Source organism: Chiloscyllium plagiosum, chromosome 2 (assembly GCF_004010195.1).
Source record: "Chiloscyllium plagiosum isolate BGI_BamShark_2017 chromosome 2, ASM401019v2, whole genome shotgun sequence".
Classification (NCBI taxonomy): domain Eukaryota; kingdom Metazoa; phylum Chordata; class Chondrichthyes; order Orectolobiformes; family Hemiscylliidae; genus Chiloscyllium; species Chiloscyllium plagiosum.
In genome coordinates, this window is record NC_057711.1 from 39,093,729 (window position 1) to 39,112,300 (window position 18,572).

At 40.2% G+C, this 18,572-nt stretch overlaps 1 protein-coding gene across 3 annotated transcripts in view; it reads left to right on the forward strand.

The window, feature by feature from the left end:
- Positions 1-18,572, forward strand: part of msh3 (mutS homolog 3 (E. coli)) — a 281,339-nt gene that overhangs the window by 106,136 nt on the left and 156,631 nt on the right. For all 3 annotated transcript variants that reach the window (XM_043708210.1, XM_043708215.1, XM_043708223.1), the window contains exon 16: positions 2,943-3,007. In XM_043708210.1, coding sequence (XP_043564145.1) covers positions 2,943-3,007 — 65 coding nt within the window. The remainder of the gene's footprint in view (positions 1-2,942; positions 3,008-18,572) is intronic.

The following is an 18,572-nucleotide window of genomic DNA, read 5'->3' on the forward strand; positions in this document are numbered from 1 at the left end:
AGAAGGAAGTGATAGAGGTGGGTACAATTATAACCTTTTAAAAGACACTTTTACAGGTGCATGAATAGGAACAGTTTAGAGGGATATGGACCAAATGCAGGCAAATGGGACTAGTTCAGTTTAGGAAACCTGGTCAGCATGGATGAGTTGGGCCGAAGGGTCTGTTTCCATGCTGTATACGGAAATAAGTTTTGCATGGTATAATATTAATGTACCAGCCATTTTCAGAAATATTTTAGAGTGGTCATTGTTTGTTGCAGTGTAATTGGACAATAGGGGTTTGCAAACCAAATTAAAGTATATTTTTAAAGGGAAAAAGCTTTTTTGTTGTTCTAGGCAGAGATGATAGTGTGACTATTTAGCACATTCATAATTGGTACACTTCTTAAAAGCTAATTGACTGAGAAGGTAATTTCCTCCAAGGGATGTTTTTTTGTGGTTGTGAAATTGTAGATTTGATCTTATCCTGTGTCCTTTTGCCCATTTTACAAAGGGATAATGTGAATATGAATCTAAACCTGAACTTAGTTTTAGGGGGCTTGAGGGGGAGAATTTCCATGAGGTTTTTCGGTCTTTTGTAACTTAAGGAGAAGGTCCTTAAAATCCCTGAGAGAATGATGCCTGTGAAAGTACCAACAAATTTAAAAATCTAGTGATAGAAATAACTGAAAGTAACTGGATTGTTGTAAAAACCATCGGAATCACTGATGTCCTTCAGGGAAAGATATCTGCCATCTTCTTCCTGTCTGCCAATATGTGACTCAAGCCAACAGCAATGTGGTTCACTCATAAGTACCCTCTGAAATGCTGAACAATGCACTCAGTTCAGAGTTAGTTTGGGCTTGTCAATAAATGCTGTCTTGCCAGCGACACCCACATCCCATGGAAAAATAAGAAAGTTGTTCTTGACAAGTTAATGACTGGGCATCTTCTAGAACTGCTGCAGTCTGTGTGGAGTGGTGACTTTATCAATGACACCACCTTTTAAATAATTTCCAAAGCCAAATTATTGAGAAATTCACAGTTAATATCATACGCTACATTCACATTCTGTAGGGACATTAATATCTTAACTCAATTTCAAGAGTGTTTAACAACATCCTTAGGTTAGCATTATGCTAACACAGCTCATACTACTAGTTAATTTTCCGCAACATTTGTGGTGAAACGGGAAAAATCTCACCCTTTAATGACCGGTCTGCCCCATCCCCTCCCAGATCTCATTGGTTGGTCGTTCACCTGAGCACCAACAATACTTGATGATCTGAATGGAATGTGTTGTGAGTTCTGTTCATTGTGTATGTTTCCCACTTGTACCTATGAAGCGTATGCAATGTATTCTTTAATGTCACAACGTTCAATAATAAAAGCTCATAGTGACTGTGTGATCATGAACCATGTTTTTAGATTAAGAGAAGCTTGCTGATCAGCCTAAGTCAGATAATGTCAAATGTGTGCATGCTATTGAGTTTGGTTGATTTAGGTTTAAACAAAGTAGGCATGGGATGGGAACAAACTTCTAAAATGTGAAAAAGTTGCATGAAGGAGTCAGAAGGTGGTCATACAATGTTAGTAGGGATCAGTCTAAGAAACGTTATGAACAATTGTATTCAACAACAATCTGTAACCTTTATTGACAGTCATATCCCACACTCTGTTTTTACCACCAAGCTGGGAGATCAACCCTGGTTCATTTGAGTGCAGAGAGCATACCAGGAAGACCACCACTCATTCTTAAAAATGAGATGTTCACCTGGTGAAGCTACATGACTGGACAACTTGCACGCCAATCAGTGGAGGCAGGATGCTATACACAGGGTTAAGTGATCCTCCAACTGATGAGATCTAAGCACTGCAATCCCACCACTTCTAGCCATGAATAGCGGTCAACAATTAAACTGTTCGCTAGGGAGTTTGACTCCACAATTATCCCCATCCCCAATGACGGGGGGTGGGTGCCAGCATTTGCTCCCATCTACAGCAGGAAGAGCTGAGTGGATGAACCATCACAATCTCCTCCCAAGATCCTCAGCAGCCAAGATGCCAGCCTTCAGCCAATTTGATACACTCCATGTGAATCGAGATAGCTGAAGGCATTTGATACTGAAATGATGTGAGCCCTGACAACATTTCAGCAACAGCACTGAATACCTGTGCGTCAGAACAAGCTGCAGCCCTAGCCAACTTGATCCAGTTTAGGTACAGCACTGACATCTCCCTGACATTGTGTAGAATTTCCCAGGTTCTCTAGATGTGAGGTAAGAGTGACAGCCCTTGATATCAAGGCTGCATTTGCCAATTACTGGAAAGTTTGGTCCATTATATCTTGGACTCTGTGTGGCAAAACCACTTTCCTTTTCACCAGAAATTGAGCCTTTTTCACCACATACTATTGGATCTGGTGCTGCAGTTTGCACTGTGCAAATTGGAGCAAATGTTTGTGGGAGAACACGTGTAAAAGTGATCTTTGCAATATTGGGTTTTGATTAGTAATGGAGAAAAACAAGGAACAATCTAAAATAGCTTTACTCTTTGAATCATGATTTATTTTCACTGCCTTATTGCCTATCATTGTTCTGCCTCTCTCATTATTCCCTATTTCAACGAAACATGCAGCTACAGTTAGATAAATTTGATTGCTATTGTTGATATTTTCTGTACAAATCAATTTGAATGTTTAAAAAAGGGTGTGTGTACGTGTGTGTACCTTCATGCATGGATCTCTCTTCTGAAAGGAGTATTGAAGATATACCTAATGAAAATGGTTCTATTCTGAGAACATTACAACATTGTAAATGCAGCACCATCTGTGATATAGAGACCATCTGAATCTGACTAAAGTACGGTGACAGTTGGAAAGGATACGTTGTCATGTTGTTACGCAATAGTGCATTTTAGTTACTTGTTAAAAAAATTTCTTATTACTGTTTTTTTTCTTCCAGTTTCTGATAGAAGTCAAAAGCTCTCTGTTGTCCATCGTTCCATCTGACTGGACACAAATTTCAAGGTATGTATGAATGAAATTTGAAGTTTTGGCTCATATAGGTTACTTAAAAACCTAGAATATTGATTAACACAACACCAGGTTATAGTCCAATGACGTCCTGATGACGGAGCGGTGCTCCGAAAGCTAGTGCTTCCAATTAAACCTGTTGGACTATAACCTGGTGTTGTGTGATTTTTAACTTTGTACACCCTAGTCCAACACCAGCATCTCCAAATCATGGAACATTGATAATAATTACAGGCTAGAACTTGTACAAACAAGAATGTGGACTTATGTAGTATATAATTAACCATTCATTACATCTCAAAGCACTACAATAATGGGATACCTTGGTTATGTGATAATTTATATAGACAAATGCCACAGTCACTTTGCATACAGCAAGTAAAACACAAATAGTAAATGAATGAGTGATGACCTGTTTTTGATGATAGTTGAGGAAATGAATATTGGTTAGGAAACAGGAGAGCTCTCTGCTCCTCTTCAAATACTATCATAGGATCAGTTATACTAAGTTGCCATACCTGGTTTAATATCTAATCTGAAAAGTCCTGGAACTCCTTCAGTATGACACTGTTGTGCTGGTGTGATGTGCTCAAGTCAATAGAGAGTCCAAAATCAGCTGGGCCAAACTAGCATGATACAAATTCTAATTTTGACTTTTGATGTAGCCATTTCGAAGACTGCATAAGAAAAGGTAGCAGTTGACTTTTAAGAAAAGTATGATAGCCTCTAAGCCTTTTACTTCTGCGTCACATTGTTACCATGGCAATCATGTTCTGTGGTACTGAAATACTTCAAGCATCATTTTGGCAGTTTGTTTGAAAGAATGTTCAAATCGGGCAGCATTTTATGTTCTAAGGTCTATTACTTTCCTGCTTCAAGCCCAGAGCTTCCTCCTTAGACAGAATCTGGAAGTCAGATTTGCAAAAGAGCCTATTGTTGGGCCTATTTGAGGATATGAAATTATGCCCAAGTATGTTCCCAAATGCATTTGAATACATTTGAACTTTAAAAAGGGTAAAGTCAGGAAAGCACCAAACCTAAATGATATGTTTCTTAAGTATGAAAAATAACTTTTCAATTCATGTAATTAATAATTTATGCAGATTCAGCAACTTTGAATTGGAGAAGCTTGTCCATAAAAGTCTATTGAAGGAAATAGAAGGTCCAGGGGAGGTACAAATGCATTTAAACAGCAGAAGAATATGCGGTTGCAATGAATTGAACTTAATTTGGAGGTGGAATTTGTTTTTTGTGGATGAAAATTCATTAGGGTGAAGAGGTTGATAGATGTATGTAAAAGTTCACTGAGACTTGTGCTTATTGTGGCCATGTTTGTAACTGGCATTTAATTTCCTGCAACTTTCAAAATTGCTGTAATTGGTTTGTGACTTGGTTATAAAGGGCATAAAGGCCTAGGAAATGCCAGGATCATATATTTTGCCCTTTTAACAAATTTTAACTTTGCCCTTCAACTGGTCAATTTTGATACGTCACATTAAAGGATTTGGTGCAGTAAAAGCTACAGAAAAGGGATACATTGCAATATTTAGGGGTAGGAGGAGGAGGGGAAATGTAACTACAAACTTCAATTGAGTGTTTTGTCTGCTCCTAACTGCCAAAAATTATAAATTTAAGGAGGAATTATGAAGAAACCTGACAGGGAGTCTCCTCAAGCTGTTTGTTAGATAAACCAGATAAATATATCGGCTGAAATGCTCCCAATTACAATGAACACATTGGAGAACATCTGATCTAGAATAGAGTTGTCATTAGACTCCTTTCAACATTAATGGGAAAATACTTTAGATTAAAAATGAAATGAAGAAGCACCTTTTCATGCACAAGGTGTGGAAATTAGAATTATTCCTGTCATTTAAGTAATGGTAATTACAAAGGAATGAGCTAACTGGAGTAGACTGGGGAAGAATTTTAGCAGCAAAAGTGGTGGAGGAACAATAGCAGACATTTAGAAAACAGATCCTGGCTCACAGCAAAGACATAATCCAGTGAAGATGATGGATCAACTGTAGTTAACCAGGGAAATTAAGGACAGCATCAGATTGAAAGAAAATCTATGTAATGTTTGATGATAAATCAGAGGGTGACCAAGTCAGTACTAAAGGGGGAAAAGATAACTTTGACAATTAAGTTGCAAGTAACCTTAAGAGCTGTTTTAAGTATTTTAAAAGGAAGCGAGAATTCAAAATGAGCATAGGCCCCTTCAAGAATTAGGCTGGCATTATAAAAACTGTGAAGACCCAGGAAATGGCACAGGAGTTGAATAAATACTTTGCATTAATTTTTACAGTAGAAAACACTGATAGCATCACAAAATCACTAAATATTCAAGGGGAAAAAGGAGGAGAGTAAATAAACACAATAACTATCACTGGAGAAAAACGTGCAAGGGAAACTAATAGGGCTAAAGAACAATAAGGCCCTTAGATCTGATGGAATACATCTTGGGGTTTTTGCAAGGTTTGTGAAGGTTTGTAGCTCAGGTTGAGGTTGAGGGTGTAGGTTTGCTCGCTGAGCTGTAGGTTTGATATCCAGATGTTTCATTACCTGGCTAGGTATCATCATCAGTGGCGACCTCCAAGTGAAGCGAAGCTGTTGTCTCCTGCTTTCCACTTATATGTTTGTCCAGGATGGGGTTTCTGGGGTTTGTGGTGATGTCATTTCCTGTTCGTTTTCTAAGGGGTTGATAGATGGTACCTAGCTATGTGTTTGTTTATGGCGTAGTGGTTGGAGTGCCAGGCCTCTTTTAAAAAAAAAAAACACCAATTCGACTGGGACAACACATCTAGCCTGAGACAGGCTAAGCAAAGACATGCCAGAGAATTCCTAAGGCCCTGACACTCCAACCCCAACACCATAAACAAACACATAGATCTAGATACCATCTATCAACCCCTCAGAAAACTAACAGGAAATGACATCACCACAAACCCCAGGAACCCCATCCAGGACAAACTATAAATAGAAAGCAGGAGACAACAGTTTCGCTTCACTTGGAGGTCGCCACTGATGATGATACCTAGCCAGGTAATGAAACGTCTGGATATCAAACCTACAGCTCAGCGAGCAAATCTACACCCTATACATCTTAGGGTATTAAAGGATATTCTAGGATATTAAGAACAGGAGGTCATAATTTTAGGATAAGGGGTAGCAGCTGAGGAGAAATATTTTCTCTCAAAGTATTTGTGGCACCACTATCCCAGAGTATGGTGGATGTTTTGACATTGAGTACACTTGAGGAGATAGACAGATTTTTAGTTAGTAATGGGTTGAAGGGCTATGGACAGTAGGCAGGAAAGTGGAGTTGAGGCTGAGATGGGCTCAGCCATGATTGTATTAAGTGGTGGAGAAGACTCCAGGGGCTGAATTGCCTGCTCCTCCTCCCAGTTCTTGTGTCCCTATTTTCTAAAGGAAGTAGCTGCAGAGATAGTGGATGCACTGGAAGCAATCTTCTGATAATCCTTAGATTGTGGAAAAGTTCCAAAGGTTTGGCAGTTTTCCAGAGTAACATGGTTATGTAAAAGTCTTTATTTTGTGCTGAAAATTGCTGGAGTAGATACAGAACAAATGTTTCCTAACATTGAACGAGTACATCTAGATCACATCAGCATAAGGAAGTCATCAAGAAATTCAAAAGTGAATTCAAATAGTCGATGGCTTGCCAGGTGCTGCTGAATTGTTACTGTACATCATGTCAACATGATGCGGAGGTGCCAGTGTTGGACAATGGTGGACAATGGGCAAATTCAGAAATTACACGATACCGGGTTATAGTCCAACAGATGCAAGACAGTCCACTTCTCACCATTTCTTTTATTGTTTGATGTGATGGAGTAACATTTGAAGGGGAGTTTGTGAAATAAATCTTCAAAGAAAACAACTTATAATTACACAAGTATAGTATTATATACAGTTGCTTATTGGTTAGCATTGCTGACTGACTGCGCCAGGGACCCAGGTTCAATTCCAGCCTTGGACGACTGTGTTGAATTTACACATTCTCCCCGTATTTGTGTGGGTTTCCTCCCACAGTCCAAAGAACTGAAGGTTTGGTGGGGATTGGCCAAGTTAAATTGCTCATAGTGTTCAGGCAGGTTCAGGCTAGGTGGGTTCACCATGGGAAATTCAGGGTTACAGAGATATGGGAGGCGAGTGGGTCTAGGTAGGATGCTTTTCAGAGGCTCAGTATTGACTCAATGGGCTGAATGGCCTGCTTCCACACTGTAGGAATTCTATGACTCTATAGGATATTTAATGTAATAAAACACCCCAAAACACTTGATATCAACTTTATAATTTGACACTGAGGCACAGAAGATGCCATTAGGGTAAATGGCCAAAAGCCTGTTCAAAGCTTTGGTCAGAAGTCAACAGATTTAGGGGAAATATCTGCTCAGCCAGGAATGAATATTGGGCAATTACTTAGATGGTTTTCCAACAGTGAATGAATTAAGGGAGGGGGTGGGGAGTTTGTGGTGATGACTGACATGATTTTGGGTGATTTTGCAAAGGGGTAGTATATAGATGAGAAATATAGATTTTCTGGAAACACCCACTCTTTGATTTTAAAAAAACTGAGAATATAAGGAAAAGAGCATGGATGAAAGTGAGAGAAAATAGTTATCTTGACCTGTCAAACCTAAAGGTGCTAAGTTTCAAAAAAAACTTTCAACCAGCTTCAATGCTTTTAAATGCTCTTGACAATAAGCTTTGCTCTACCATTTGAGCACTTCTACTTAAACTGGTAAAGTCTGTCACACAGAACATGTAATTAATTTAATTACCAGAACATCCACATGAACTATGATTAATTTTGCATTCCTTTGTGGACATGAATGGAAACTGCATGAACTAGTTACGTAAGCAACAAGTTGCGATGGAATTAAATGTTTAAAACTACTTGGAAGTGATTGGAGGACAATTCTGCGGGGCCAAGCTTGTCGTGGTGTGCAATATGGCAAAAACATGGGAAGGTTAAATAAAAAGTACTTTTGAAAAAAATTAGCAGCATATTTTATAACTAGCAATGACTAATGAAAGCAAATGAAGTTTAACAATGCTCACCATATTGCTGTTAAGACTGATTAGCCATGAAAAGCTGTGTCTTCAAGACCATTTTCAGAGTGGCATTTTTGAAAAAACTAAATCCTTATGGCACAGTGTGGCTATTTAAGCCTGTGCTGAAAGCGAGAGCTAGCGGATTAGCCAAACTTAGATCTCTGGCCTCAATTCAGCAAAAGTAATAAACTGCAACATATTGCCTCTGGAGGCAGCTTGTTTGACATAGGATCAGACTTTGGCCTTTTGACATTGCCATCAAGTCTTGGAGGGTGGATGAAGGTAAATGCTGGGGGACTGGGAACAATTTTATTCCCCCACCTGTTTCACCACAGTTCCATCTGTAGCATCATGCAATCCCTTCATCAAGCCAAAGTCGAACAGTTCTGCTTTAGGCCATGGCATGACAGACCCAACAGAGATGGTGGTAAGTGGTGACCCTTAGCATGGAGTGGCCTTGGGTGTTCTGAAAATTAACTTCAGATCCCATGAAATGCTAGAACATCAGTACAAACACAGACAAGGTAATTTCTTGCCAATGACCATCTACTGTGCTGATGAACCAGTACTTCTCCGTGTTAAACACCACTTGGAAGAAGCACTGAAGATACCAACGGCATAGAATGCAGTCTGGGTGGAGAATGCCAATGTCTGTCACTGAAAATGGTTCACTTGTAACCCTGTTGACTGAGCTGGTCAACATCTGCAGGCACACCTGAAAGGTGCTTCACAAGAGTATTGTAGAACAAAATATCACACCAAACCGCATAAGGATGTATTAGATCAGGTGACTAGCTATGATAGGTTTCAGGACAGTCCTAGAAGAGGAAATTGAGATAGCGAAAAGGCAAGTTTTTTGCAGAAAATTTCCGAGCATGCCATGGTGGGGTAATTAAAATCGGGGATTTGCAAAAGGCCAGAGTGAGCCAGAAAAGAGGAATATGATGGATGGTTGTGAGACGGAGGGGACTACATAAATAATTATGACCAAAACCATGAAGTGATTTGAAAAGAAGAATGAGAACTTTTAAATCAAAAATATTGCTTGACTGTGAACCACTGTAAACTAGCAATCAGTGATAGTGGCCAGACATGACACAAGTAGACAAGAGCAGCAGAAATTTGGATGACTTTGACATTATGGAGGGTAGAAAGTGGGAGGCCAGTCAGGATTGCATTGGAATAGTTAGGTACAGAGGTAAAGACAACATGAAAGTGGATTCCAGCAGCAGATGTCCTGAGACAGATTGCATCAACGTGGTTGATAAAGGTGATGGAACAAACAAGTGGTTGGGAGCTCACCTCAATGTGAAAAACAATCCAACTTTCTGGACCATCTGGTTCAGTGCCAGAGAACTGCTGTTAAGAGTTGATAGTTAGAGAATGGAATGTGGAGCAGAAAAAATAATTAAGATGCAGCCCAGTTCATGTGAGATTACAACCATTTTCACACTGAGGGCAGCCACCAGTGTTGTGTGGCCTTATCACTCTGAATACCTCTGTGAGCTCGTGGGCATCCATGATGTTCTCTGAGTAATTAGCAGTTTCTTTCCATTTTCAGCGATGTTGCTTACTTTTACCTTGTCCCCATCATGGCATATGTTTTCTTGCAATTGAGTACCTTGTATATACCACTTTCCTTTATACTTGTTATTTTTTGGCAAATCCTCTTTGTTGCTATAGCAACTGTATTTGTTGTTAGAGTGGATGTTGTGAGCAATATCTCCTTCTACCGTTACACTGTTCTTTCCATCAATTTTTCTGCGAATGCATTTACTATACAGGCAATCTCTGTGTGTTGTTCTTGAATCTGTTTGCAAGTCGATTTGTACACACGTCGGAACACGATGCAGGACAATTAAAATAGCAATTTGTATGTGCAAGAAACATTTACGTGTTGGATTTTTAAACTTGCATCCCTGTATGGGATCTCGTTTGTTTAAGTGCAAGTGTTCGTAGACCAGCTGTTTGTAAATCGGGGACCCGCTGTATGGTGTGAAATGGTTCAGTGAGGGAACACAACTACTGAGTAAGATACAGAGAGGTTTTATCACTGTAGTAATGACATTGGGATTTTTGTTAGAGCAGGGGAGGTTCAGAGATTAAGTTAGTCAAGAGGAATTAGTGAGGAGGATTGGTTAATCCACCCAGCCAGTCGCCTGAGTCGGGAATTGAACCCGGTTCTCTGGCGCTGTGAGGCAGCAGTGCTAACCACTGTGCCACCGTGCCGCCGTACCACTGTAGTAACATGAATAAGATACTTCAAGAGAGATTGGTGACATTGGGATTTTTGTTAGAGCAGGGGAGGTTCAGAGAAAAAGTTAGTCAAGAGGAATTAGTGAGGAGGATTGGTTAACACACAGAAGACTGAGTCGGAATCAATGGGTCTTTTCGGATTAGAAAGATATAATTAATGGAGTTGCACAAAGGTCAATCCTGGGGCCTAAATTACTTGCAATCCAGATGAATGACTTGGAGGAGGGCACAAAGTATAATATATCCACATTTGCTGACAGTACAAAAATAGGTGGATGAGCATATTGTGATGAGGACATGTGGAATCCACTAGAGACTATAGATTGAGTGAATTGTGAAAAAATTGGCAATTGGAGTTTAATGTGTGGAAAGTGTGAAATCATGCACTCTGATAGGAAGAATCAAAAGGGAGACTATTATTGAAATAGAGAGGGACTAGAAAAGTGCAGCACAAAAGGATCGGAGTCCTTTTGTGCATGAAACACCAAAAGTTAGTGTAAAAGGCAAAAAGGCAAGTGTACGTTTTGCCTTTATTGCTAAAAGGGTTGGAGTTTAAAAACTTGGAAATCTTTTACAACTGTACAGCAAAACTATACCTGGAGTACTGTGTACAATTTTGGTCTCTGTATTTGGGAAAGGATATAGTATCTTTGAAGACCGATATGAGATTCACTTGGCTGATTCCTGAGATGAAAGGATTGACTTATCGAGAACAACAGGATAGCTCTTTATTCATTAATCTTAGAATTATGAGTGGTGATCTTATTAAAGCATTCTGAGGGGGTCTCGAAAAGATCGATGTTTCCACAAAGGTGGATTCTCAAACTATGCAACATAGTTACAGAATATGGGGACGCTATTTAAAACTGATATGTGAAGAAGTTACTTCTCACAGAGAATAGCGGATGTGTGGAATTCTCTACCCTCGAGTTGTGGAGACTGGATCACTAAATAGTTAAAGATGAGGTACACAGATTTTTGAAATATTGGAGAGCTGAGGACTGTGACTAACTGGCTGAAAGAGGAGTTGAGGCCTGGGGAAGATCAGACGTGATCTTACAGAATGGTGGGGCAGGTTGGAGGAGTTGAATGATTTGACTCCTGCTTTAATTTCTTATGTTATTGTGTCCGGTTATGTAAACTGGAAAAGCAGTTTGGGTTAGGGTCCTGAGTCAGTCGGTTAGCAGGGCCTAGATGAATGGGAGAGGTGAGGCAGAACTAGATTGGCTGCTGGCAGTCTTGTTCAGGACTCTGTCATAGTGGCAGAGAGGTCTGTGAGGTGGATAGACCATGGTGGATCTACATGAGACTCTGGAGCAGCAATGATGAGGTTAAAAGGAGCATAGAGGACACAAATAGGCAGTCTGGTCTGGGACTTAGAGCAGCAGCAGGGAAAGCGGAGAGGTCACAGACGCAGATGAGGTGTGGTCTGTGTGGGACTTGGTGGCATGGAAAATAATGAAGAGGATAGCTGTAAATTGCAGCAAGATACCTTTGGACTGGTCAGATGGGCAGAGTGATGACAAATTGAATTCACCCTGCAAAGGTCTGTGTAATAATGTCTTTGGGGAAGACTAACAAGGCAAGAGATTGCACTGTGAATGTGGGACCCTAGAATGCAATGGAGATGAAGACTACCTTGATGTGCATATGAGATTCTTGCCTGAGCTGAAGCTCTGAACTTAAAAACAAAGAGGTTCTGCTTGAACTGTATGAAACAATGGTTACAATACAACTGGGGTACTGTGTGCAGTTCTGGTCACCACATTATATGAAGGATGTGATTTACTAGGATGGAAGTGACAGCCTCTTCTATTCCACCATCGGGAGTGGTGTTCCATTGATTAAGTTTGAGGCAGAGACTTGGGAGAGATGGGTCATTTGATGATTGGGAAATTTTAACTGTGGGGGTTGTCAGTTGTTAGCAATCTACATTCAGGATCCAAAGCTTGTGATCTCTGGATTGTCCAAGATGAGACACATGAAGGAAGATTTATGTTGGAAACGTGCAGAAGGCCTGAGATGTGGACTGATGTCAGAATTGCCCAAGAATGTTTGACTTTTACTGAACAAATCCACATTGCTCAGAACTCTTTGCAAATGTCTCCCACTCAGCTAGATTCAGAGATTTGGGGCAGATATGCACACCTTCTCTCACTAGTTAACCAGGGGATGTTAGATGGTTTAAAACCTGGTCTAACACATTGGTAACTCAATAACTGACAATGTCCACCCTAACCAGACAAACACCTGACCATTTGACAGCACCTGTCACTCCACTACCTACTTACCAACTTCCTCACCTGGCTATCCACTCATTCACCTACTCCACCTCTACACTTACCCACTTTACCCATAGACCAATTCACTCAGCCATACTCAAATACTGTACCTTTAAAGTTACCCAAAAACAGCAGCTAGTGCGGTAAAAAGCTAGTGCACCCTCTCCTTCCCCTGACTCGACTGTGATCTGCTGGACTTTAATGTGATGCTGGCAGTCTTTTTTTTTGCTGTATCCTGATCTTAGAAAAAATGGACATAAGCATTAGGTTGTGAAAGGATTGTAGCGTTGCTGCTGACACCATTGTCTTGTATGAATGGACAGTCTGCGTGGTCAACATATTTGTTGATGATAAACGATAGATGAGCAAACCAGTTGTGAGGAGCAGACAAAGTCTCTCCAAACGGATGTGGACTAGTAAGGGAGTAGATAAAGCATTTCACAGATGAGAGATGTTGTGGGAAAATGTGAATCTGTCCACATTGGTGGGAAGGATAGAGAAACAGTACATTGTTTACTGTTTGCTGTAGAACAGAGAGATCTGGATAATCCTCAAATCTTAATCACAAAATGTTGGCGTTGATGTACAGCAAATAATTAGGAAGACCAATGAAACATATGTTTTTATAGCATGGTGATAGAGTGTCAAAGTAGAGATGTCCTACTACAACTTTACAGTGCTTTTGTATGGCTATACCTGAAATAGACCCTGCTCTTTTGGTCCCCTTGTTTAGGAAGGGTAGACTTGCATTGGAGGCTGTTTGGAGAAGGTTGGCTTCTGAGGTAAAGGAGATATCATAAGGTAAGGCAAAGCAGACTACAGGTATTGGAAATAAGAATGAGAGATGACCTTACTGAAATTTTAAACGGTTCAGAAGGCACTCAACAATGTAAATACTGAGAGGATGTTCCCATCAGGGGGAATTTTTAATGAGGGGGTACAATTTCAAAATAAAGGGTCGTAGTTGAGACAGAAAGGAATTTTGTCTTTTAAACTTTGAAATTCTCTTTCTGCGGAGTCTATGGAAGTTGGATCGTTATTTAGTTCAGCTTTTAGTACATTCCATTCTTTGATTTGTAAGGGAACTGCACATTATCAGGGTGGCTGGGGTTGGGGTAAGCAGCTAATTGGAGTTGAGCCTGTGCTGACTTCAGCCTTGATCCAATTGCATGGTGGGGTTGCCTGAAGGAGTTCCATCATTTAAACCCCCTATTTCTTAAATTCATATCTTCTTGCCACCTTATAATGAACAGTTGAAAGGCACGGCTCTAGTTGGGTTATATCCTTCTCTCTGGACTAGGACACCTAGGTTTAAGTCACACCTGCCCCAGAAATGTACAATAGCATCTCTGCACAGGTTGATTAGAAAACATCACCACTTGAAAGGCAGTTGGACATACAGGGCTGCCCTCTGAGAGAGTGGCCTCCCTCTCTGCTGTAAGCATTCTGCAATTTCAAATTCAAAAGGGTGTACTTACTTGTGCCAATTAATCTTTTGAATGAATGGTGTAACTTCTATTATGCGTACATGAAAAGATTTTAATATTTTAGAATTACCAGCTGTATTACCATGTGAGTTGCTTCCACTTTCAGATTCTGGTAGTGACTTATATTTAATGTCTAAACTCTGGAGGTATTTGCAATGTAACTTCTTGATTTTTACCAACCAAATGCTGGGGTCCTTTCTTTGCCAATGTTCATCTGTTTATCTTATTACTCTTCAAAAGTGTTACATTGAATTGCAATGTGAGCCACAGGCTCTACTATAGACTGCTTATTTTCTGCCAAGGCCTATTTTAGTGCATAAAATCTCAGAGTGAAAGGCTGTTTTAGGTCTTTGGCAGAATGCTCTTATCGTATTTATACAGTTAGTGCAAATATGTACATAATTAAAAGCAATGGTGAGTTTTATTTTGAGAGAGATAATGTTATTATAGTTTAGTTATTGTGAGCTCTTCCTGCTTGCACAGTTTGCCATGGCCAGCATAATGCAGGCCTTTAGTGTTAGTGGCCACCAGGGATTACATTTGAACTGCATTGTTTTTAGATTATGTATTCTAAATGTCATTATGGAAATAGTAAAATGAAATCTTATTTGAACAGTACTTCTTCCTGTACGATTTTTAACACAGACTGGACGGTAAAGGTTGTCCAGCAAGATTTCTGTTCTCCAGATAGATCTCCTTATGCATTTGCACTTCATGGATTTTACTAAATATAGAGTGATGAGTGTATTAAATAGGAAATGCTGGTGACCTTCTCAGGGAAAACTGTATGGAGATACTTCGATGCTTTAGGCAGATTATGAAATTTTTGATTTTAAAAAAAAAACCTCTTGCATACCTGGCATTTAAATTGTGTACCTTGATCTTTAATGCACTGTTACGCTTTGTCATCTTGCGAGCACCTTCCCACGTATTGTATAGTTCTTTCAGCAGAGTTCAAGAATCTAACTCAATCCGTCAACACATCCACCTCCCTCCCTCAGCCCTAACCCTTCCCCTCTCCTTATCTGTGTGCTGAGAATCAGTAGCGTCATCTGCAGGCAGTGGGCCAGCCTTCGGATTATTGCTGAAGATGTCTAGGATGACTTCTTCATATCTTCATCAAGGCCCTTAATCCTTTGGCTATCTCCAGATTATCAGAAAACCTACTTCCTTCCTTCACCTGATCTTGACTGTGCAAAACATTTGGCTTTTTGTTTGACCTGAGATTCACAGATGAACATACAAATAGTGTCAATTTTGCTTATTTCTGTCTCTGCATCTTATTTTTCTCAGGAATCACCTCTGATCTGCATTGGTTTTTTTCATAATCCTCTGCTATCTATGTGGGGGAATATTAAGCAAATTTGCAGATAACAGGTGGGACTAGTTTAATTTGGGATTACGGTGGGCATGAACTGGTTGGTGCGAAGGATCTATTTTGAGGTTGTATGATTATAATGCCAAGACTGTTAGACTGTTGGAGTGAAGAATTGGATCTTTAATCGCTTCCTCATACTCTGCATTTTATTGCCTTTCCAGCCAAGAGTGGGAGAAACTGTTTATCCAGCTCCCATTTTCAGAGAGATTTATATGATTTTGAATCAAACTAAATAAATGCTAATTATCGGAGGAAGAGATTAGAAGGGAGAATCTGTTAAACTGTTAAATCCATCTGCCAACCAGATTCTCAATGGGAGCTGGATAAAAAGTTTCTCCTGTTCATGATAGGAAAGGCAATAAAATGAAGAGGGGGAGGAAGCAGTTAAAGATCTTATTCTGTATTCAGAAGATAATTATAGAATGAACATCAACTCAACAATATTGAAAGACACTCAAGTCCCCATCCTATTTTCAGCAACCAGTTGCTTCTTAAACTATTCCAGATTGCTCTACCTAGGAGTTCACTGTGTGATAAAAGTGTCCTGAGTTTGCTTTTTACTAGTTTGAATTTCTCTTGTGGTTTTGTTTTTGGATTTACGTCTTTTGTGCTATTTAATGATATGTCTACTTCTATAATTGGCCCAGGGTCATAGAGGAGGAGGGCCAGATTGAGCAAAGAGTGCTATAGTCACAAAAATTGTGGACTCTAACCCTGCTATAGAAGGTTGAGTACACCATCTGTGTCAACGCTTGAGTGCATGCCCAATATGATAGAGGGAAGGTAATTGATGAAGCAGAGAATGATGTGCGATTGAAGGAGATGATAAATTATTTTCTTTTTGGGAGTAAAAAGGATCCTATGCCTGCTATCTGAGCAAGTGATTGATGTTTTGGTGTCTTGATCAATATATATCTTTTCTATAATGTCACTGAAACACATTATCTGGTGATTATTGATTGTGGGTCCTTTCTGTGTGATATTGACTGTTTCAAGTGATTAGAGGAGTCATTAATAAGTACCATCGAGCAGGACTTGCTTAGCAGTAACTTTCTCACTGATGCCCACTTTGGATTCTGCCAGGGCCACTCAGTGTTTGACCTCATTACAGCCTTGGTTTAGACATGGACAAAAGAGCTAAATTCCAGAGGTGAGGTGAGAGTGGCAGCCTTTGACATCAAGGCCACATTTGACCTAGTGTGGGATCAAGGAGCCCAAGCAAAATTAGAATCGGGGAAAGACACTCTGCTGGTTGGAATCATGCCTGGCACAAAGTAAGATGGTTCTGTTTGTTGGAGGTCAGTTATCTCAGCCTCAGGACATCTCTGCAGGAGTTCCTCTGGGTGTTTCCTAGAACCAATCATCTTTAGCTGCTTCAATTACCTTCCTTCCATTATAAGGTCAGGAGTGGAGATGTTCACTGTACAATATTCTGCATCATTTGTGACTCCACATTAACTGAAATGCTCCATCTTCAAATGCAGCAAGACCTGATCAGTATGTAGGTTTGGACTGACCAGTGGCAAGTAACATTTATCACACAAATGCCAGGCAATGACCAATTCCAACGAAAGAGAATCTAACCATTGCCTCTTGACATTTATTGATATTTAATTTAAAATATCAGACATACTGTATTTGAACAGAATGCTATACATGCTTTCTATAAAACATCAGGGTTTTTATCATGAGTTATAATGTTGGAAGAATCCAGGACTGGATGAGGCAAGTTAAAGATGGATATGATTTCTGTAATGAAAGAATATTTTTGATTAGATTAGATTAAGTTCCGTACAGTGTGGAAACAGGCCCTTTGGCCCAAAAAGTCTACACTGACCCTCCGAAGAGTAACCCACCCATTCCCACCTGACTAATGCACCTAACACTATGGACAATTTAGCATGGCCAATTTACCTGACCTGCACATCTTTGGACTGTGGGAGGAAACCGGAGCACCCGGAGGAAACCCACACAGACACAGGGAGAATGTGCAAATTCCACACAGGCAGTCACCTTGGTTGGAGTCGAACCTGGGACCCTGGTGCTGTGAGGCAACAGTGCTAACCACTGAGCCACCATGCTGCCCCTTGCTTCATAGCTTCCCATGTCCATGTTAAAAATTATGTCCCACAGGGAGCTTGAGATTAAGTAACTCCTATGGGCAGTGACCATAATCTGATTCACTCTGCAGTTTGAGAGGGAGAAGATTGAGTCAGATGTAACAGTATTATATTTGACTGAAGGTAACTACAAAGACACGCGGGAAGTGCTGGCCCAGAGTTCATTGGAAGGAGGAGCCGAGCAAGGAAGACAGTGGACCAGCAATGATAGCAGTTCTGGGGGTGATTCGAGAGGCACAGCAGAATTTCATCCTCAGGAAGAAGAAACGTACTGAGAGGAGGACATGATAACCATGGCTGGCAAGGGAAGTCAGGGGCAGCATAAAAGCAAAATTCAGTTCAATTTCAAATCTATGAAAAGAACAAGCATACAACGTGGTGTTGATTTAATGGGAAGCCAGAGGATTGGGAATCCTTTAAAACCATGCAGAAGATAATTTAAAAGCCCAATAAGGGGGAGAAGATGAAATATAGGAGTAAGCTGTAAGGAATATAAAAGAAGATTGTAAGAGTGTTTTTTTTCAAATAAATAAAAGGTAAGAGAGAGGCAAGAGTGGATGTTGGACTGCTGGAAAATGAGGCTAAAGATGCCGTAATGGGAAATAAAGAAATAGGGCTGGAACTGAATAGGTAGTTTGCGTCAGTTTCACATTGGAAAACACAATGTAACATACCAGAACTTTGAGAGTCGGGAGCAGAGTTGAGTGTAGTGGCCCTCACTAAGAGGAAGGTACTGGGGATACTGAAAGGTGTGATGGTGGATAAGTCATCTGGACCAGATGAACTACATTTGAGTTCTGAAGGCAATAGCTGAGGAGATTGTGGAGTCGTTGGTGGTGGAGTCATTGGTGGTGGTCTTTCAGGAACCACTCCAGTCAGGGAGATCCTAGAGGACTGGAAAATTAGTTATCATAAGAAGGGAGGAAGGCAGAAGACAGGAAACGATAGGCTGGTTAG